The sequence below is a fragment of the Tasmannia lanceolata genome, unplaced genomic scaffold (genome assembly GCF_043159265.1).
Source record: "Tasmannia lanceolata isolate RefF3 unplaced genomic scaffold, GAP_Taslan_0.1 ptg000015l, whole genome shotgun sequence".
NCBI classification, from domain to species: domain Eukaryota; kingdom Viridiplantae; phylum Streptophyta; class Magnoliopsida; order Canellales; family Winteraceae; genus Tasmannia; species Tasmannia lanceolata.
The window spans coordinates 58,847,499-58,869,992 of record NW_027518692.1 but is presented as its reverse complement, the minus strand read 5'-3'; the positions used below and the strand labels follow the sequence as shown (position 1 = coordinate 58,869,992).

At 38.2% G+C, this 22,494-nt stretch overlaps 2 protein-coding genes across 5 annotated transcripts; one reads left to right on the top strand and one right to left on the bottom strand.

Annotated features, from left to right (window-relative positions):
- Positions 1-287: 287 nt before the first annotated feature.
- LOC143892714 (carbonic anhydrase 2-like) lies at positions 288-7,093 on the bottom strand. 2 transcript variants are annotated; one of them, XM_077397550.1, is made up of 9 exons: positions 6,938-7,093; positions 6,068-6,129; positions 5,817-5,951; positions 5,438-5,486; positions 4,389-4,505; positions 4,236-4,289; positions 2,677-2,762; positions 1,719-1,824; positions 288-585 (listed from the first exon to the last, which is right to left on the bottom strand). In XM_077397550.1, the coding sequence occupies exons 2-9, from the start codon at positions 6,118-6,120 to the stop codon at positions 418-420; spliced, it is 768 nt and encodes a 255-aa protein (XP_077253665.1). In that variant the 5' UTR covers positions 6,121-6,129; positions 6,938-7,093; the 3' UTR covers positions 288-417. The 2 variants fall into 2 exon arrangements, with proteins under 2 accessions (XP_077253665.1, XP_077253666.1); XM_077397551.1 differs by lacking the exon at positions 6,938-7,093 and adding an exon at positions 6,776-6,912.
- Positions 7,094-12,315: 5,222 nt separating this feature from the next.
- LOC143892711 (peroxisomal membrane protein PEX14-like) lies at positions 12,316-21,207 on the top strand. Of its 3 annotated transcripts, XM_077397544.1 has the most exons (12): positions 12,317-12,420; positions 12,520-12,551; positions 15,216-15,463; positions 15,768-15,822; positions 16,017-16,207; positions 16,376-16,562; positions 17,025-17,183; positions 18,528-18,601; positions 18,723-18,765; positions 18,877-18,929; positions 19,915-19,959; positions 20,469-21,207. In XM_077397544.1, the coding sequence occupies exons 1-12, from the start codon at positions 12,416-12,418 to the stop codon at positions 20,982-20,984; spliced, it is 1,608 nt and encodes a 535-aa protein (XP_077253659.1). In that variant the 5' UTR covers positions 12,317-12,415; the 3' UTR covers positions 20,985-21,207. The 3 variants fall into 3 exon arrangements, with proteins under 3 accessions (XP_077253660.1, XP_077253659.1, XP_077253661.1); XM_077397546.1 differs by lacking the exon at positions 12,317-12,420 and having other exon boundaries at positions 12,444-12,597; XM_077397545.1 differs by lacking the exons at positions 18,528-18,601; positions 18,723-18,765 and having other exon boundaries at positions 12,316-12,420.
- The last annotated feature ends 1,287 nt before the right edge of the window (positions 21,208-22,494 follow it).

Below are 22,494 nucleotides of genomic sequence, written 5' to 3'. Positions count from 1 at the left end.
GACCCAACGGTCTGAGAGGGGCTGAAATGTAAGGAGAGGGAGAGAATTGAGTGGGTGGGAGTACTGACAGCATAAGAAGATCCCTAAAAACTACTGAAAAGAAAATACCTATCTAGAAATGATTTTTTTGCTTCCCTCACTCCCACCCCTCTCAAATCTGTCCATCTGCTGTCTATCTCTCACAATTGGCCCCACAAATATTCATGGAATATTTTTTTAATGGTGGCCAAACATGTCCTGAATCTTCAGAGTGAATGAGAAAGGTAAAACATTGCAAGTAGTCGAGATGCAAAAGAGAGGGATACACTCTATATTATTATCATATAGTTACTTATTCACTAAAGAATATATAGTTCCAAAACATTCAAAGTACATCATACGAGAAAAATGACGAGAGAGAGAGAGAGAGAGAGTTATTTAAGGTACTTTGACATGGGGTAAGAAGCTGAAATTAAACCCCCAAGTCTCAAAACTTCCAGCCACAAAGTCGTAGTAGCCTCCATGCAGGGCTAGTGTTTTCTTCGCCAGCCCATCTCTAACAAACGGATATGTTAGTAGGTTTCCCAGAGACACATTCACAGCTTCCTGCACATTTTCAAAGGGCATCACAAATTCAAACGCTTCTCTAGGAATGGACTTTGATTCCCGTGCTGCTTTTCTTAGTTTTCTACTAACTAAAAATTTACATTAGGGGATACAGTTCTCCCCCAACCCAAAGGAAATGAGGATTGAGATACTATGCTTGAACCATGCACCAAGTTTCGGTGTATAATTTAGCTAATATACCATTTATTGTGAGTAAATGCCCATTTGTGTTATGTTCTTGTGATCGGATCTGTTGAGCAGTTATCACAAGTCTGGCTAAATGACATTGATGGATCCACGAAAAGGATCATCTGATTAAAGTGTACATAAATCATGGTTTTAAATTTCGGATCTCGGTCAACATCGAAACCGAGACGACCGAAATCCAAAATTACCGAAACGTACCAAATTTCAGTCGAAATTTTGGTAATTTCGGCGAAATTTCACAAAAAATAATAAATTTTTATTCCTTTACAAAATTTCAGCAGAAATTACCAAAATTTCGGCCACATTTCGCACGTCTTTACTGAATTTCAGCCGAAATCCATGACATAAATACATTTATCAGATTATCTGAGTAAACATATATTTCCCAATTATTTTTTTCAAAAAATATATATATTTAACTAAATAAATACATTTAGAAAGTCGTTTGTAAATCTCCGATAAAACAGTTGACACCGTCGGTGGATAAAAAAATATAAGTGTGTCCCATGATTATCTGATCACAATCAAGATCGAATTGATCCATCGAGTTAGAAAAGTTAAATTGTTGATTTTTGTAGTTCTTATTTTACGAAAAATCTCCATTCAGCATGGGACCAAGCACAATTGGGTAGCATCACCGTGTTCTACAAAAATCAATGGTCCCGATATTCTTTTTTGGCTGCGTGTATAACCATACTTATACCACATAAAAACTTTTTTATATGTTTTTATGGGACTTGCTAGGCAATTTTACAGAAAGCCGTTTCACGGCTCTCTTTTGTAGGAGAGAACAGCCACACAGGTGGCTTTCCGCCAAATTGACTAACAAATCCTTTGTTTTATTTACAAAATTAACAACTAAGGCGACGGAAGAGCCAAATTGATTTTATTTTATGTGTTTTTTTTTTTTTTAACCTAGGGCTCACCTTTTCGCATATGCTGCATTGCTCGGCCAAAGGCAAATTGGAATGCTCGGCTTTTACTTTGTCCCTAGCAGGCAAGCAGATCTTTACCCACTCCTCTATGAAGTCACTGCAAAAAAACAAATTAAAGGAACATGAGTTAGGGTATCTGTGTTATTGTGTACGTGTATTTAATTTGAAGCACTAAACTTTAAGTTCTTATCAAAGTTGTCATCTGCAAAACTTTAAAAACCGCCCTCGTCAGATTATTCTATTTTTAACCTGGGCTGAATGTGAAGTACTCCTATGGCAGGCCTTGATAGATGAATGATAGTATAAGCGGATAGTACGTTCTAGGATCCAAACAATTCATCTGTTAGGCATCAAAATCCACTGGCGTATTTATTGAATGGACGGTCAGAAAACAAAGAAGCAAGAGTCTATATATTCAAGGCCACAAATCCGAGGGTTGTAATCGTTCGATGAGAGTGGACTTTGATGCATGGCCCATCCATAGCAAATGCCTAACAAGTGGCTCAAAAAATTCTTGCAATCCAGATGGGGCCACAAATTTCCTATTGAAACAAAGTGCCAATTGAAAATGCAAACCATGGCTAAACTCATAAAACCATTATATTTTATCCCTTCGTTTCACATCTAGAAAAGATAAAATATAATAGGCCGGTCATGCCTGACGACATTGGGCAAAAGAAAAGGAGCTCCAAAGAAAAGGAGATGCTGTGTCATTTTCCTGAGCCACCCCTTCTAGTGTATTTAGAAAAGGGGGTGAATATATCATTTCCCTTTCAACTATAGTATCACACAGAAAACCCCATTACCCTAAAGTTAAGTGGATGTTGAAAGCCAAAAGAGGGGCTACCATATAGGTTTTAGAATCTACTGCAGATGGGATATATGAAAAGGAAAAAATATAGAAAAAAAGAGCTCCAAAAGAAAAGGAGAAGTAACATGTAGTCCTTACGTTTTGGTGGTCCCATTGTCCGGGATAGACATGAGTCCCTTTATGCCACCGCAACAGCTGTGACCAATCACTACAATATGCTCCACCTGCCAAATAGTCTCTTTAATAGCTACAGTAGGTAAGAGAATCTCGAGTATAAACTAGAAAGAGCTACTAGGAAAATTAAATTATATGAGAGCTGCTAGGAAAAGCTAAACTATCTGTTTGGAACCCGTTTTCCTTACAAGAGGATGCTTATAACATGGACACCTGTGAAATAAGACAAGATAATAATAAAAAAAAAGCCAACGAGGCCTAATTTTTCTTTCAAGCTATATTGCACAGGTACAGGATTCCGACACCGGTGTCTAATGTCAAGAAACTTCAATTTAAAAAATTTAAATGATAATATAATTATAATAGAGACTCTATTAAAGAGGAATGCTAGACTCACAGGCGCCCTTGCAAACAAAGGGGCAAAGGGCGCCCCTATTGGTTAAATTCAATTTAAGGTGGCACAGAAAATAAATACAAAACATGTGATAAAATACACATGTGATAGATAAAATACAAAACATATGATAATTCTTAATTTGTAGGGGTAGTATATAAAAAAATTACCATTAAAAAAAAGTATATAGAAAAAAATTAAAAGAAATACAGTCACTGTGAATCCTAAAGGCAGGTAGCAGAGTCACAAGAATCCATATATAACTTCTTTTTGGTAGGTAAGCTGGGATCAACCTACGACCTCAGGGTAGATGCAAAACCTCAACCATGGAGCTATAGAGGGCCAACCCCTTAGCTTTCACATAATGACTAAAATATCCCCATTTTATAAATAAATTTTCAAAGGAATAACCATCAATCTCACAATCAGACTGATGAGAGTCTATCCACTCGATGGTTAGATTTTATATTGATTCCCATAGGCTGGGCAACCTCTTTACCTCTTCTGTTGCCATATTGGCTGAGCCGAGAGGGTCCTGTCGTTGTTGGACTTGTCTATCGATATCATTTTTTTCTAAAATTTAATACCATAAGCACTTAAGTAGGGTGTTTTCATCTTTGATAGGTTCACATGGTTGTCCATAACAGTGATAAGATAAGAACAATCAGTGGACTTTTGGTTTTTGGTTTTATAGGTAAGCATGCTCATCATAAAATAGGGGAAATAAACTAAAATAGAAAGCGAAATGATATCCACTTCCTTGCTTTTATAATGGCATTATTCTCTTTACTGTAGGCTTTGATCTTATGAATTAGAATAAAACTTGGCTTCAGATCCGTTAGGAGGAAGTTCCTCCGGACCCTTTGCTAATAGTGTAATAGCATGGGGTGTGGATTTGATATTTCCACACCTGCTGCTATTAGAGGGTACTGGAGGAACTTCCTCTTAACTGCTCTGAAGCCAAGTTTTGTTCTTATGAATTATTATCCGATCCAAAAAGCTATCAAGAACTCATCAGGAAAGTCCAAGAAAAGAGAGGAGTGCCCTTATTAAAATAAGGGTGGGCACTACCTAATAAGAGTAGTTATAGTTCCATGGATAACATAACTGGACATATAAAAAAGATTACCTTGAGATGCAGGACAGCATATTCAATGGCAGCCCCTACACCAGCGTATTTAGTCTGCAATGTACAACCAAAAGGTCAACTAGGTCAGTTAAAAATATGCAAAAAAGAAGGCCAACAGTAACGGTAACTAACGGCATGGATTGTGTCCCATACCTGGTCGTATGGTGGGACCATGTTAGCAATGTTTCTAACCATGAAAGCCTCTCCTGGCTGGAAATTCAGGACATGAGAGGGGCACACCCGAGAATCCGAACACGCAAAGACCATGAACTGAAAATTTCAGGATTAAGTCAATAAAATGAATAATTTTACGAAGGACTATTCTTATCATGGAAAATTGAAGTATCTGGTTCTAAAACTCCAAAACAAACAGGGGCTTTGGATTTGAGAATCTATTTCGAGTCCAAAACTGATTATTGTACTGAGTCCAATAATCAACTTTGGACTCAAAAATTGGTAATGGACGTTCCAGAAAATATGGCAGTGGTCCACATTAAAAAACCTCCCAGTTGTATTATTAAGCTTATCCTATTGGAATGATCTTGAGTATGGCCAATTTGCAAGGGGGCACACCAATGTTGTTCATGTTTATTTTCTCCACCGACATTGTGTAGATTATATGGATTATCCAGCGTATGGTCTGTCATGTCCAGGTGATCTGCCTCAAGATGATAGTAATTGTTTTGCATTTCGAGACAGGAACAAGACTGGTAGACTATATACACTGAATACCTGTGTCTAGTCTATAACCTAGTCTTCTGATAGACTGATACCCATCGCGACTTACTAACCATGAACAGAAGGGTAAAATTGGATTCTTTGCTCTTCTTTCACGGAGTTAGAAATCCAGGTGGGGTACTATTATGCTAAGATACTAAAAGGATCAATCCCAGGGAAATCCAATTCTAATAAAAAGATATTAGTACTAATAATTTCGTAAGCCCTTGTCATCACTCATGAACTGTCAAAACCTTGATTAGTGGAGAAATAGGTGTCTCAATGAAGCCACTGATTGGATTAGTGAAATTACTAAGCTGTCCCTTAGAAGTACAAAAGCAGAGCGATAGTGCATCCTGGAATCTTCAAACCGCAAAAGGCAAACAGAATTCGAACGGCCGTACAAAAGAAGAAACACACGTCCTATAACCAAACAGGTGAGGGGGACGTTGTTCACATTTACCAAAATAGGCTCAAGAGTTTACCTTGGGACTCTGGCCTTTTGCAAGTTCGCGGAACAGTTTTGTTTCCTTCCTGCAAAATGAAGCACAAAGCCAATCAATAATTAGAGAGAGAGAGAGAGAGCGAATTTAGGTAACTAATATCCTCACCACCTTGTTTCAGTAATGACACTCCGTTCTCTAGTTTACACTTTTATAGTTAGCTGTGAATGGTTGTTAGAAGGTAATACCCACCCACAGTTACAAAAGTGTTTGATGATGTGAAGAATGACATGTGCTGATATCAATTCCTCAAATTTACGGAAAAGACAATTGTAAAGACAGAAACGTATAGGCTTAAGAAATGAAACAGATTAGACAAAAATGGGATTATTGGAAGGGCAAAAAGGTAATTTTCTCTTACTCAAACTTTTCTTTCTTGAAATACTCCATGCCTGCTTTCATCCTCTCTATAGGGTTAAATGTACTAGTCGTCTGCAATTCGCTCGTAATCTGATCGATTTTCATGGCGGCAAGAGGTCCAAGATTATCCTTCTCACTGCAATTACACACGAAAAAAAACAAAAAATAAGTTTAAAAAAAAAAGATAAAAGTAAAAGAAAGGAAGATCATCTTTATCCAAATACAGATAAAATTACCGATTAATCATCTTACCTGAGGAGCTTTTTCAGTCCCTGAATCGCCTCCTCGTAATACTCTTGTCCCATTTTTCCAGTCTGTAACTTTCTAAAATTAGAAAATATGAAAGATAATATTACGTAAATGTAAATTAAATTACTATATTTGCTTCTGAGTTGAAAAATTGGGAAGTAACGTGTATTTTGGAGCTTTGGATAGGGAAAATTGTAATGAAATGACTTTCCGGATATACTCCGGTATATACGGAGATTTATCTTTAAAAGATGTATAATTCATAAAAGGAGAGCTAATTTTCTATTTTTAGCGGAGAAATGATCTGAAAATGAAATAAAATCCGGAAAATAACAAAAGATACTAGAGAATTCCCCAGAATAAAAGAGAAGACAAAGAGTAATATTTAGTTCAAGACGTTGAAAATGGCCTGAGAATTGAGAAATCAACTGTAAGGATCTAACTCACAATGAAAACTGGAAATTAGCTGGAAATTCAAAATCTCAATTCTGAAGAAAAAGAAGTCTGGATTTCAGAAGAGACTCTTAAAATCGCAGTCTCAGAAAGCAATTCAGAGATCAGAAATTTTTTTTGGAAGAATTCAACAGAATAAAAGAGAAACAGAAGAAGAAAAAACAGAGAGAGAAACAAAAGCTAAAAGACTAATGCTTAGTTCAAAACATAGAAAATGGCGAGAAAATTGAGAAATCGACTGTAAGAAAACTAACTCACAATCAAAATCTAAACCTTGAAGCGACTCGATTCTGAAGAAAAAGAAGTGGAAACTTTCTCAGAGTGAAAAATCTGGATTTAAGAAGAGGAATGTCCAAAAAGTAGTGCGACATCGTTATTTATAGGAGATTTTTCGTCTGAAAATCCGCATCTGAAACAGACCTTTTCTTCTTGAAGTTTTCTCCTCTGGATTTGGTTAAGAATCGGACTCTGATTGCCTCCGTATCAACACCTCACACCCGTTCACGCCCACATAATGAAACCCTTCCCTTTTTCTTTTGCTAGTGCCACTCAGTCAGGAAGTAACCATGGTTAGCTCACAACTAACTATAGGTAAAACCTGAATGTCTCTTCCGTGTTTTACTTTTACTCCGCAGGACGAGAGAGACGACTTTGTCATAAATAAACTAATAAGGCCACGCGTTTCAACGACGGATTAGTCTTACATGCTGACGTGACGGAATCGTGGCCCACCACGTGGCTCTTTCGTGAAACGACGCTTGGCATTGTCCTTCGTTAATGGTACTTTCGGTTTCGGGTAAAGTTCGTTTTGTCAATTTTGTTGCATGTGGGTGGCCCCCACTGCATGTGTATGGTGCCCGTGAACAGCTCCTGATTAGGCGAATCTTGGCCACAGATGTGGTTATGTTATGCTGATCAGGACTCTCCATATTGCGTCGTTATGTTAGGATCATGATGGGGAGCACAGTTTTGGACGGCTAGGATCGTCACGTACATGGCCGATTGCTTTGATTGTGACACGTGTCACAAGTACGAATCAGCCAATATTCGTTGCTCAACCATGCTATTCTTCCTCTCTGAACATTCCTTGGTTACAGTTCGAAATTCAACTCTTTGATAATGAGCGTCGACGCATTACATCCCATGAGCTACATCAACTCCACCAAAAACCCTTGATGACTGCACTAAACAGGTCTTCTTCATGGGTGAAGACCAAACTACTACAATTGAGGTGGCCCTGCACCTCTACACTTGCCGAACACTTCCCCGATGTGGCTCCACGCCTCTACACTTTCCAAACACTTGCAGGCGCCCTTTTGCCGTTTACACTGAGATGAATGAAAGAAAGAGATGCCTTCTTCAAAGGCTAATTAATGAACAGTTTTCCTCACAAGAACACAATAAAAAGATATACAGGTGACCCATCCTAGATCTAATCCTTCGAGAGGTTATCCAGAGATGAGGAAAGGGTGTTTAAAGACTCGAAAAAATTCAAAGATGGTTTAGGGTGATTGTTCAAAGATTAAAGGGGCAAAAATCCTTTTTATAGAAGAGGGGGGGCTAAACTAGCAGTTTTTCCTCTGTAACAGTAGTTTTTACTAGACATTATGCCATTAAAAAAAACCCAAAAATTGGTCCTTGTCGACCGCCGACCACCGGCCTCTGGGATTTTTTTTTTTTTTTTGTCGTTTAAACTCTGGTGGTCGACCGGGCTATGAGCATTCGATCGCAATACCCTGAATTTTCCACCTTTTCAATTTTCTTTATCTTTCAACTTGTGGGACTTGAAGTACTTGATTTTCTTCATATGATTTACTTATTTAGGTTCTTTTTAGGCCTCTTTTGATGCCACTTGTTGTGACCCCCCGCAGAGAACTCCCCTTAAAAGCTAGTTGTTAGTGGGAGGGTGCCCTAGCCCTTATAAGTCCATACACATCTCTTCACTTTTTTGATGTGGGATCTTTGTTTTTCATTGGAACCCCAACAATCTCCCCATCCAAGTAGAAGCAATGTCGATAAAATAGCCCCTTCGCGTTGGAGCAGCATGGGAACTACGAGATCTTCTCCGAGGAAATTTCACCATTCTCAAAGGTACACCGGGGTTACTGAGATCTTCTCCGAGGAAATTTCACCGTCCTCGAAGGTACACCGGAGTTACTGAGATCTTCTCCGAGGGAATCTCACTGTCCTTTGACAGTTTTTGTGAGAATGATTCACTGCTTGAGGATAAATTCACCCCTTTAACGTTTTTCTTTGCCTTTAAAACTAAACGAATAACGTTAAAGGGGGGGATTTTATCCGGAGCAGGGGGAAGGGAATATCATTCCCCTTTTTTTAGGGCAGTGATAAATCGACCCCCATATATCTTAAATCGACCCCGTTAACGTAAAATGTTAGGGTGTGCGAATAAAGTTTTCATCTGCCGTTAAACACCGACAAGTGTACAACTCACACGCTCTGACATTTTCTGTTAAAAGGGTCGATTTAAGATATATGGGGTTGATTTATCACTGCCTCTTTTTTTTTATTGTCCGAGGTTTTCATTGATTTATGTACGGTGTTGTCCTGCTGCAACAATCTTCTCTCCTCACCACTGCAGGTTGAATTAGTTGAGTGCAGATATTCCCTCTGGAGGATATCATTTCCCTAAATTTTCTTCATTAGTATCTAGTTATAAATAATCTAATAAACAATCTAATTTGATAAATCGGGATCAACACTAAGTGCATTTTATATTGGAACTATAAAAATAGAGTAGGTTTGTTTTTTACATCATAGGTGGCAAAGAGTCACGTTTGGACCTTTGTGTCCATGTAAACACTAGATAACACTTTTGCAAATATTTTATTTTTTATGTATAATTTAGTGAGTAAAATATGACAGAGAAAAGTCATGAGTTAATATTTTAGATCTTAGAATTTGATGAAATGTATTGATAATTATTTTAGAATTTTGAATGTATATAAATAAAATTTTATCACGGTGATGTCATTTTAAACTGCGTGTTTTTAGCCCATGGCTCTTTTTTTTGTCGTTCTTATTTTTTTATATTTGAAATCGTTTTTTTAGCTATAGACATTTTGAGATTTTTTATATGTTGTGTGCTAGTGAAGTCCAGTATTTTCCAAAAAAGTATAATGGGCCCACTGCAAAGGATTTTTTTTTTTGAAGAAGGCAACAGAATATGTATATATAGATGAATAATCAGAACCGAGATGGTCCTGAAGGAACAAAGAGAAAAGAAAATGGCTATACAAGAATTCAAGGGGGGAGATAGTCAAAGCACTCCAACTCGGCCCGAGAAACACCGCTCTTAGCCAGGGAGTCGGCTGCCACATTGGCTGATCTCCGGACATGCTGAAAGACCATGGAGAAGCCCTTAGCTCTATCCTCTATTTCCTCAAAGAAAGGCAGAAGTCGCCATGGGGGAGAAGCGGCTCCCGAAAGCGGCCCACTGCAAAGGATGATCCAAACAGTTCATTTGTTGGGCCACAGTGCAAATAGATTGTACCCCGTAAATCATCTCCATAGGATGATCCCGACCCTCTGTTTATATAGATGATCCAAACCATTCATTTGTTGGGCCACACCGCCACAGTGCAAATAGGCTGCACCCGGTAAATCATATAGGAAGATCTAACCATTCGTGTATCGCATCATTTCCCTTTTAAATTTTTTTTTGGAACAATTACCAATGGGGGACAAAAATTAGGCGGAATTATCAACATGACCAATGCTTTTCTGAAATTATCAACGAGGGACAAAAGATGTCTTGTCGGTAAAAGCTGGACAAAAATGCCTTTTTCTTAAGCAACAAGTTTTGCTTTTCCACTTTTCCCTCTTCTCTCTTCTTTCCCTCTTTTGTTTTACTTTTCCATTTTCAACTTTGTTTTTTTACCCTACCAGTCATTTTCGTCATCGTTCAGCCACCATTGTCGCTGAGAAGTCTTGGAAACTTGAAATATGAGTTCATTCCCATCTATCTCTCTGTATCTAGGTTTTGTTCCTCATTTGTTTTAGGGTTTTGCATTTCTCCTTCTCCTTTCAATGGCAGATGAGGAAGATGAATCGTAGGGTAGAAAGAAAAAAAACGGTGAAAATGAACGAGTGAAAAAAACATGAAGTAAAAACGTGTTATAAGGGACTTGATAAGCCCATTCGGAAATTGGTAATCCCATTTTGATACTGGATAACCCCAATCCCAGAGACTTGACAACCCCCTTCCAAAACTCCAGTACCCTCGGCCAATTTTCAGGGACTTGATAAGCCCATTCGGAAATTGGTAACCCCATTTTGATACTAGATAACCCCAACCCCCAAAGACTTGAAACCCCCTTCCAAAACTCCAATACCCTCGGCCAATTTCCAGAGACTTGATAAGCCCATTTGGAAATTGGTAACCCCATTTTGATACTAGATAACCCCAATCCCATAGACTTGAAAACCCCCTTCCAAAACTCGAGTACCCTCGGCCAATTTTCAGGCACTTGATAAGCCCATTTGAAAATTGGTAACCCCATTTTTGATACCAGATAACCCAAGAGACTTGAAAACCCCCTCCCAAAACTCCAATACCCTTGGCCAATTTTTAGGGACTTGATAAGCCCATTCGAAAATTGGTAACCCCATTTTTTATACTAGATAACCCCAATCTCAGAGACTTGAAAACCCCCTCCCGAAACTTCAGTACACTCGGCCAATTTTCAGGCACTTGATAAGCCCATTCAGAAATTGGTAACCCTACTTTTGAGAGTTGATAAACCCCTTATGCCTATAGCAACTCTTCTGGTGGCATTACAATTCTGCTCATGATAGAAATAACAGGAGAAATGGTTGTTGTATTCATTAAATGTGCTTCATGTATTACATCTCAATTCGTGTATTACAAAAAAAATTTGTACATAAAAAAATGTGTAGCCATCCATTCATGTATAACATCAAAATTTTCTTATACAACCACTTATCTTCCAAAAAGCAAGTGAAGCCATCAATGCATTGTCTCTAGAACACACCCTAAAATACAAACCACTAAAACCCTAAACAAGATAAATAAGAAACAGATGAATGAAAAATAGTGCAAAACCCTAAATAAAAAAACAAAAAAAGAAAACCTAGATACAGAGAGATAGAGGGTAAGAACTCAACTTTCAAGTTTTCAAGACTTACCAGCAACAATGGTGGCTGAACAAGGAGGAATATGACTAGCAGGGTAAAAAATTAAAAACATGAAAATGGAAAAGTAAAAGAAGAGGGAAGAAGGAAAAAACGAGGTGAAAATGTGTTGTAAATGCCAAAGGGCATTTTCGTCCAACTTTTACTGACATGACTTCTTTTGTCCCCAGTTGATAATTTCTGAAAAGCATGGTCCTGTCGATAATTCCACCTAATTTTTGTCCCCCGTTGGTAATTGTTCCTTTTTTGTTTTACCGGATTGAGGGTATGGAGAAAGATGAAGATTGTAGAAAAATTAAGGGTGCAACTCGGGTCGGGTTAGCCCTAACCCGACCTGACCCGAGGGAATCTTTTTTTCAAACCCGACGAGAGTCAACCTAACCCGGCCCGGCCCTAGTAACCCTTTTTCCAACCCGGACTGACCCGACCCGACCTGAGTCCAATCTGACCCAACCCAAATTTTTATTAGCTTGGAAAAATAAATTTAAAGATGTCAGGTTTCACTTGGGTCGGGTTGCCCAAACCCTCAACCCGAACTCAATCCGGGTTGGGAAATCTCAACCGACCTGAACTCGACCCGACCTGAATCCTGAAAAATGAAGTATGATATTCTACCACAACCGTTTGGCACTATTCATCACTTCGTTATGTGCAAAAATCTCTGACGTGACGCCACTCTCTCTGCACCCTTATCAGAATTCCACGTCACCATCGTCTATCTTCTTCATGGGGTATATACCGTATATTACCCTTTAGCTCCTGTAATCAGAATTTCATCTGGGTTATGAATTGATTTTTTGTGGGTTCTCTTTTTTTTGGCCTGATTGAAGGCAAGGATCGGTCAGAATAAAGGAACTCCCAGGTGAAATCCTCGATTCCGTTTCTTCCCAGCCAGATTTTCTTAAAACGTATGTTGTGCTTCTTATTGGATTTTGTTCTTTTATTTTGACGCAATTATTCTCAAGTTTCTGGCCGAAGTTTCCAGACCTACACGGGCCGTTTGGATACATGGATTTTCTAATCTAAGATTGTAAAATCTTGGATTTTATAAGCTAAACCCTGGACTCTACAATCCTGAAAATGTACAATCCAGGTTTTAGGTTATAACATCCAGATTTTAGCATATAAAATCCAGGTTTTAGATTGTAAACTCCAGGATTTTACAATCCTGGATTAGAAAATTCTTGTATCCAAACATCTTGATAGTATGATTAGAATTGGGAAGGACTGAAAGAAAAAAGAGGGTATGGAAATGAAGAGTTTTATAATTACTATGCTACAAAAAGGAAGGTGAGTATACCCTCATGTGGTGCTGGCCAATGGCCATTGAAGAGTTTTGTTGACTCTGGCCATTGGAGTTCATGGCCATATGATTCTTATTCTCACAAATCTGGCATTGTGTGGGATCCTAAGGCGGGGGAATACTGGAGCATGAGGATAAAGAGATTTAATGGCCAGATTTGTAGTGAATCCTGTTGTTGATATGTGTTAGGAAGGCAATGTAGAACCAACTGAGACGGCTTTTCTCACGACCTGACCCACTGTGTAAATATTGTCCCGTTCTGGGTCTTCTACTCACCCCAATTTTGTTCTCTAGCACTAGCATGCCCAACCCACCCTGCAGGGATGCTGAAAACGCATCTACCAAGTTAAGGAGAAAGTGCACATATATAGCCCAATAGCTCAGAAACTCTCTCTCTCTCCAATGTGGGATCTTTACAATCCACCTCCCGGGTCCCAGCATCCGCGCTGGCACACTGTACTGAAGAGGTCTAGCTCTTATACCATTATGTCACGACCCAACCCCACTGTGTAAATATTGTCCGCTTTTGGGTCTTCTACCTGCCCCGGTTTTGTTCTCCAGCAGCACTATCGTGCCCAACCCACGCCACAGGGATGCTGAAAACATGTCTGCACAGTTATGGAGAAAGTCCACATATATAGCCCAGAAACTTTTTCTGCCTTTCCGATCTGGGATCTTTACAGATTTAAAGCTTGGTAATTTGGGCATGATTTGGACTAATTGTAGGCACTGATTTGGCTCCAAATCAGGTGCAGTTTGTGAGGGTTTCAAAGGTGACTGAATGTGGACTTCTTGGGATTGAAAATAACACTTAAGAAGCGTAAGTAGCCCCAGGAATTGTTGAACAAGCCTAACAGTTGCTGCTAGAACTTCCCAAACTAATAAATAAGGTTCATGTAGGGGCTAGCAGCTAGAAAGTTGTGGAGACTCAGAACATGGCTTGTTCATGAGGTTAGCAATAGGTCTAAACAAATCGTTGGGTTGGAATTGGGAAGAAAACAGGTCAAGATGACTAGGCAGAAGAAAACATAAATTTGATTTTAAATGGTGATATAATTTAACTAGAAGAGCTGAAATGGAAATAGATTAAATGCCTTTGAGAGAAGAGGATGGGAGGATAGATAGTTGGAATCACACCAACTAGACCATGGGCTTCACATCAATAGTATTCTTAAGGCATCACACCAAAGGTTATCACGGCATCACACAAAGACGAGGGATCTCACATCCGAGCTTTTGCAAGAGATCAAAACAGAGTCCTTTCTTTCAAGCTCTAAAATGCTTACAAATAAGCTTTTTATAGAGGCTTGGAATACTAACTTTGGAATACTAAGACTCAAAGTGACTAATAACTTCTGGAGAGCCTAGAGAGCTTAATTAATTTATACTCTTCGATTTTCAAGATCATAAATGACAAGCAAAATTACAGAACTGCCCTTCAGCCCAAAAAACAAAACTAAAGAACAATTATACTCATATGAATAAAAGAAAACACTGATGTGATGCACTTCTAATGGTCCTCATCATCATATTTGACCTCCTTTTTTTTCTGTTAAGGTTGGTCCCTCATTATAAGGTGCATCCAACAGTCTATTAGGAGACTCCTCTTGAGGAAGTCTACCTTGGCCTTGTCTATGTTGTTGGCCAGGAAGCTCATTTGGTGATAACCGTACTGTGTTTGTCTTTGGGTATATCCTTGTTACTTATTGGTGACCATGACCACGTCCACCACACCCTACCACTTCCACAATCAGAGGGACCAACCATACACAGAATCTCAAAAGAGTCCTTGAAGTTTGATTGTGGCGTGGGAGGCTTCACAGCATTCGTAGTATGATTAGAATTGGTGTGTTATACATCTAGAAAACTAATAAATCTCAGTAATATTACTCCTGTCAATCTGCTTTATTTATTAGCTGTTTTAATTTGACAAATTTAGTTGAAGATGCCGGATACATGTTTTTATTCACTTATTTATTTAGAATATGCTCTTTATAATCTTAGGCTTCAGATTTGTAAAACACCATCTCAACTTCATAGTCGGAGTTTCTAAAACCAATTGCTGATCTGTTCCTCATGATTTGTTTTTCCCATTTGTAATTTTCAGTTGGCAAAGTTGTTTGCGATGCTGGATATATGATCATTGCCACTGATTTAATGGAGAAACAAAGCACTTGCTAGTTTTAGAAACAGTTTTTTGATTGGTAACACTCTTAACTTCAGGGTCGTCTGAGTCTGTAAAGCCGATGGATAGTGATGGGCAAGATTCTAAAGGGGAGGCTACAAAAGAAACTTCTGGAAAATCAGTATTTGTGAACTCAGAACCGATGAGGGAGGAGCAAGTGCAAAATGCTGTCAAGTTTCTATCACATCCAAAAGTTAGGGATTCTCCAGTCATCTACAGGCGTTCTTTCCTTGAGAAGAAAGGCCTAACAAAGGAGGAAATAGATGAAGCCTTTCGTCGTGTACCAGTAAGTTTTTGGTTTACACTTGGTTTCTTTCATATGTCCTTTCCATTGCTTCTCTTTTCTGTTGGTGAAAGCTTGCCGAGGTTGCACAAACCACATTTTATTTGAATTTTTGAATGGCAAAGAATTATATTAATAGAGATAAGAAGCCTGGGGAGGACCCCGGCGATCGAGAAGATCGAACCAATACAACAAACAAAGGAATGGAAACCAGCACATTTTATGTGTTGGTTGCACAAACCACATTTTATGCTCACCTCTTTTATTTGTACCTATAAATGTGAGTGATGCTTTGTATAAATTACAGGATCCATCTCCTAATGTTTCAAGTGCTCCGGGTGCGGCAGTTGCCTTAAGTCAAGGTAAATCAGAATGAGAATCCCATTAACTTTTGTGCTTCCGGTTGTATTTTATTTTTGGGATGTAGTAGTAGACTGATAGAATCTCATACCATCACAGTTCCTTTATTGGTCATGTCTTTTGTACACAAGTGGTCAAGTTCTATTGATTATTGGACCTTCACAAGTGTTACATTGTGTTTTTCCATTGCTAACAGATGGCCAGTTGAAACCATCTTCAAGCCTGCAGCCTCAAGTCCCCACTCAAACTCCACAAGGTGCAGCAGCTCCTGGCAGTGGTGTTTCCACAGTCACTACCTTGAAACAGTCCCGGTTTCATTGGTCTCATGCGTTTTATGCCGTAGGTTTACTTGCTGCTTCAGGAGCTGGAACTGCTTTGCTTTTTAAGGTAGCAAAGGACCTTTCTCCATGACTACTTGTCATTGTCATGTTCTACTAAGCAATTTATATGACATTGTTGACACATTGGCTGCTTCTAATTTTTTGGGGTTTTCTTGTTCATATTTAATTTTGGAATTGTTTAGATGTGGCTATTTGTAACATATTACTGGTACAGAATGCTGTTGTCCCTAGGTTTAAGGCTTGGGTCCGTAAGGTGGCAACAGAAGAAGATGATTCTGAGAAGAAGGATAATTCAAAACCCACTTTGGCTGAAGAAGCTGCAGCAGCTGCAAAAGCGGCGGCCTTAGCTGCTGCTGATGTGGCATTAGTGAGCCAACAAATGTTGAATTCGAAAAATGAAGGTCAGTACACTGGATGAATGAAATTCAAAACTGATCTCGTCTGCTATGAATTCCCTTAGGCCGCGTTTGGATACCCACAAGATTAAGATTTGGATTTAGTTCATATTTTGAACTGGATCAGATCCTTTAGATTTCCAAATCAGCTACGACAGTGCAAAAAATCCGATTTTGAAATCTGTTCTGCTAGACATTATTTGGAAATCAATATTTGTGGCAACTTCCTTCACCGTCGCTGCTCCTCGACGTTGCTCCGGCAGCAACGAGACATCCCTCCCTCCCTCCCTCTCTTTCTCTCTCTCTTAAAACATGATCATGAAGATGATTGATGTAGTTTGTATCCCAAACTCAAATCCAAATCAAAATACAAATGCATGAGGTATCCAAACGGGCCCTTAATTTTTCTTCATTATTTCAGTTTGGAGTCTACGCCATATGATAAGCTTTTTTTTTTGTTCTTGTTAGAGAAGAAGTACTTTGAGGCCTTTATGAGTGTGTTAGATTCCCAAGTGGAGGAAATGAAATCGACGGGTAATGCTATCCGTAAATTGGAAGCTACCAGAGAAGTCACACCCTCGGCCACCAAGCATATAAAGGAGCATGTTCAGTCTGCATCGGAGCACGGTAACTTCATCAAATTGATTTGCTGATAGCTGTTTCTCCCCTTTGGTTGTTTTGCTATCTACTGAAGTTTATTCGTGATTAGGTTTTGATTTATCATTTTTGAAAATTTTTATCTGGTTAGAAATTTCCCCATGGCATACTATCACAAATCTCTCATTTATGAATGAAGTCTGAAGGTATGCATTCATCTGATTTGTGGTTTCCAGAAACTCCACTAACCTTGTAAATTGAGTAAGTTAGACAACTGCGAAGTCTCAATGAAACTACCATGTTTTGGATCTGCTATTGGCTTCCAGGTGTTAAATTCCATTTGAGTGTCCAACATGGAAACCTTCAAAAGTACAGAAACTTGGGCATGCCCTTACAATAGTAAAATAAAGTTTGGAAAGCAAAATAAAACGATAAAACATGTACAAAATAAATGAAGTGGAGAGTAAAGAAAAAACCTTTTTTTATTGCAAATAAACCTTGCAGGCCTACGGGATTTCACCATGACTATTTTTTCTGGATCAAGCAATGTAGTCTGGCTTACATTATGTTGAGTAGTGTCAACATTTTTCAGAAGCCAACTCAAATTACTCAATAGGCATAAATTGAAGGTGTCTTGGTAACACTAGGTAAATTTGATTTCAGAGTGCTTAGTCATTTTCAGTGCACATCTCTGGTGTGTTAATAAATAAAGTGATCTCATGGATAGGAAAAGATGATTATATCTCTGTAAGATGTTAAAATAGGAACAATTGAGTTAAAAATAGTAACAAGAACTTACAAATAGACCCCTACACACAAAGGTATAAGATTTGCAACCTCATTATTGAAGTTGACCTTTGGGTGGACTTTTTTTTGAAATGGTGATTTCAGTAAAAGAGAACCTTTGGGTGGACATAAACCCTTGATAAAACATATTCTGCATTTTCTTGTAGTCGACACAGAAACTTTATCTTTTTACTGCCTGCCCGTGCTTCAAGAACCATCTGTCTGTTACATTGTGAAAACTAACAATTTTTACAGTGCTCTTCTGGAATGTGAACTGTCAAGGGTGCCACAGATCTCCTCATGCACATTCTTGATTATTTTTTAGCCTCAATATGGTAAATAAACTAGCAATCAATATCAGTGTTAGATTAGATAATTGGTTCTAAATTTAAAATTCGTTGAAGGAGGCATAGCACTTGTCTCTAACTTTAAAAAAATTAGTGCATGCTTGAATTTGATGAACTTAATTTCTTTATCCATCTCTGACCAACTTGCTGCTTTTGATTGATTCAGTAACCATCCATCTTCCTGGTGACTGAGACTTGCATTCTTAATTTCTTTAACTACTTGATTCCATACATTCTACAGTGCCGATTAATAACACATGGAGAACCTTTTCTTCTGACCAAGTAGATCCTAAACCCCCTTATATGGTTTCAAAGGTAAACGTAGGAACCATAATAGTCACAACCTTCCAACTAACTCCAGAGTAGATCATCTCTGGTCTGTGTATTTGAGTTTCTCCAAGTTGAGTTTCTTACTAGTTCAAAATGTGTTTGTCAGCAAGTGCATGTGAACGGAACAGCAGATGTCGACTTCGGTTCAGGTTGTCATTTGTAGATGAATTGTTCTCTCGTTTGAAATAGAACATTTAGTATTGGGAAGGATATTTCCTTTGTCCTGACTCTCCCTTCTTTTATTGGATGTTTCTGGACAGTGAGGCCTTCATTAGCACCTGCATCTATGGAGCCTCCAAAGTCATATATGGAGGTTTGACCGTTTGCTAGCCTTTGCTATCACATATTACTGTTTCACTTTGCACAAACGCTCCAAAATTATAAATTTACTTGCTTAAATTATTTGCAGTTAATGCGGATTTCTTATGTTTTCCTTTAATTATAGTTTAGACTTTAAGAGTAACTCCACTACTTTAGTTGTGCTATAGAGAAGATGGATCCAATAAATGATGGTATGAATCTTATGATTGTTTTACATTGTCTATAGATTGTTCTACATTCATTTGATTGTAGGAGTACGCCATTGTAGATATATAGATCCATGCTATGCTTTGAGCCTTGGACATTTCTCATGTCGCCAGATACTTTATTTTTAGATAAATTATTCTGCTAGAGACAAACTTCAACCACATGCACCTGGCTCAGCAATCTAAGGAAATCCAATATGCTTTTTCTGTTCATGTCTTTGTGCTCTTGTATAAGTTTAAGGTACTTTTTTATCTAGACTTTTTTTATGTACAGTATATGTATGCATATTGTTGTGAATATCTATGTTATACGGTATATGTATGCATTTTAGTCTATTTTTCATACCCATGGCTTGTACCCGTGTAGCATTTAACAATTGTCTAACATTGGCCAAAAGTATGTCTGTGATACATAATGGTGAAACCTCAAAACTTCAGTTCAATCTGTTGTTACTTGCCTAATTGTGTTCTAATATCCATGTTGACAAGAGTTAAGATAGAGATACCACTGCATGGACATTCAGAAATCTAGAAATGATTGCTAGGGGACTTGTTTAGGAGTTATTTGAAGTTAACAGCATTCATATCCAAATATAAGCTGCTTCTGAGACTTCACTTATCTCTGTTGAAGACTTTGCTATCTTCTTTATTTCCTTCCTCCTCTTTTTTTCTTTTTTTTTTTTGATTTATCAGCTTCTCATGTTCTGTAATTCACTGGTAAGTGTAATTTATAGAATTCCTAGTTTAAAATTTCAAATATCGACTTTACAGATGATGGCTATGGCACAAAGTGGGGAGAAGCCTCCTGGAATGAAGGTACCCTCATGAATTATCAGAATTTGATGCCATTTCTAACCCACCAGTTTTACTGCTGCTAAGTCTTCTTGATACTTTTTTTTGTCTCTATTCCTATCCCAATGGAGCGGAGTTGGGCATTCTACGAAGTGTAGTTCAGTAATTTACTAAAATGGAAGGAAGTGAGGTGAATCTTTTCCTATTTAGAGTACTTCCACTTGGTCATCTTCAGAAAATTGCAGTCGTGTGGTCCATTTTCATATGAATTTTGTATCAATCAGTTAAAATCAAATGTAATTTAAATTAATCCGTGAAAATTTAGAAGTATTTATCCATCATACAAGGATAAATTAATAACCAAATAAGCAAAGCATGGCTTTTTTGGTTCTTTTAATTGTTGAAAATCAAGGGTATTCTATTTCACCTGAAATGCTAATCGAAATTTAAAATGTGATGATCGGTAAGGCCTACTGCAAGAATCACTCATCAACAGTAATATCTGTACATCCTATTTATTGCCTTTCTTACAGCCATGGGAGTTTGGTCAAGTACAACACAGCTCTAACTATGGACTTCAGTCTGAAGTCAGAGGCGAAGGATCGAGTTTTGAGGCACAAAATAATGGAACCTCTTCTCAGTTAAGTGGGAAGCCTTTCAGTTCAACAAATGACAGTACAGAGCCATGGTGGCATCGAAAGACAGTAAAAATCACAGAAATAGAACACGAGAGGGACAATCTGAGGATAGCCTCTAATGGCACAGGGGCTGATGAACGGCCAATTCAGCACGGGTGGGTCCCGCCTCAGCTGCCGCCCACTGCCATGGCCGAAGGTGCTGCGGCCATCCGACAGCCGAAAACATCAATTCCAAAGGAGCAATCTTCTGATGAGCAATTGATGATACACTCTGATGATGGAAATGGCGAAATGCAGAGGATTAGAAATGGGTCTGATCATGAGATTGAAGTTGAGAGCTCTAGTGGGGTTGTAGATCGGAATCCAAGTGAAAGACAGGAAGAACAAGAGGGCATCATTGAAGTGAATTGAGAGGAAAAAAATATGTCTGATGAATTCTTGGAGGCTATCAGATCTTTATAGATGACAGTAATAAATGGAAATGCCTGTAACTATTTCATGCTATTTTACAGGGAGAAACAGGTATATAATAATTTTACTACTCCCTGTGCTCTTATGTATTTTGGTTACTATGCAGTCCATGTAAATCTAGCTTCACAAGCAAATAAAAAAAGTGCAAGGAAAATTCATGTCTGTTTGTGCTTAGATTGGGATCTTAGTTTCTTCTTGTGTTTATTTTTGTCTCTTTGAACTTGTAGCAGCTATGAGTTCCCTTTATTTTACTTGGGATTACTTAGGCAATTTTGCAGAAAGCTATTTTGCGACTGACTTTTGCAGGAGAGAACATTCACCTCAGATGAATTAAATGAATAAGACAAAATCTGCTAAAAAGTGACCCTGTGCGGCTGTTCTCTCCTGCAAAAGTGAGCACTGCAAAATTGCTTAGAAAATCCCATTTAACTAAAGTTCAATTAAAGTGATTTTTTTTCTTCTCATGGTTGCCCGACATGCCCTTAGATAAGACATGCATCATTACAAGGAGAATTAATGGTTGGTTAAAAACTTAAAATGCCTTTTTGCTGGGGCCTACAAACGTAGTGGTGGATCAATCCTTTGGCAATCCAAACCATAATGATGGGTATGAGACATCTTGCTCAATAGAATAGACACGGAAAAAATGTCCAAAAATTAAAAAAAAAAAGAGTAAAAAAAATTCATGAAACAAAAACTTGTTTATATGCATTTAAAATTGTAAAATATTTGTCAGTAGATGCTATTAAATTTTAACATTTAAAATAATGAGAAATTAGATGCTGAAAGAGCGGACATGCTTGTATCTAGCGTACGATGGAAGTATCGCCATTGATATTTGATCCGAAAGCAGCGTCTTATATCAAGGGCGAGATTATGAATATGTGCGTGTATGCTTGTTCATCGTATAATTTTAGTTCATGATTCATTCATTTCTCATCATATTTTAATAAACTAAATTATATACAAAAGATTAAGATGTTTCAAGACTTATAAAAAGAATAATGATATGATAACTGAACTCTGGGGGCCGAGAATGTAGTTGAACAAATAGCCTCTTAACACATTAGAAATCTTTCTGCTCATCTTGAGCGTTTTCTCTCCGTGAAAATGGCAAAACTACCTTCCCATGCTGTGTGGCATGTGGGGATTTCAATTTGTTAGGTTACACTCTTGGTCTCCATAGCAGTACTCAAAGAGAGACTATTGTACTTTTGTCATAAGAATTCAAATGCCCCTGATTGCCACAAACACTGGCAGGGGGTGTTCCTGGTGATCAAAAGGGGCGGATATATCACTTACCTTATTTCTTTGGTCTTAAATTTCCCGTGACATTTTAACCTGGACAAAAAAGTCTCGACGTAGCTGCACCTAATTACAGACCCACCCTTGATATTTGATCCAACCAGCATGTTTGATGATTAGGGCCATGATCCGATGGGTTATTGGG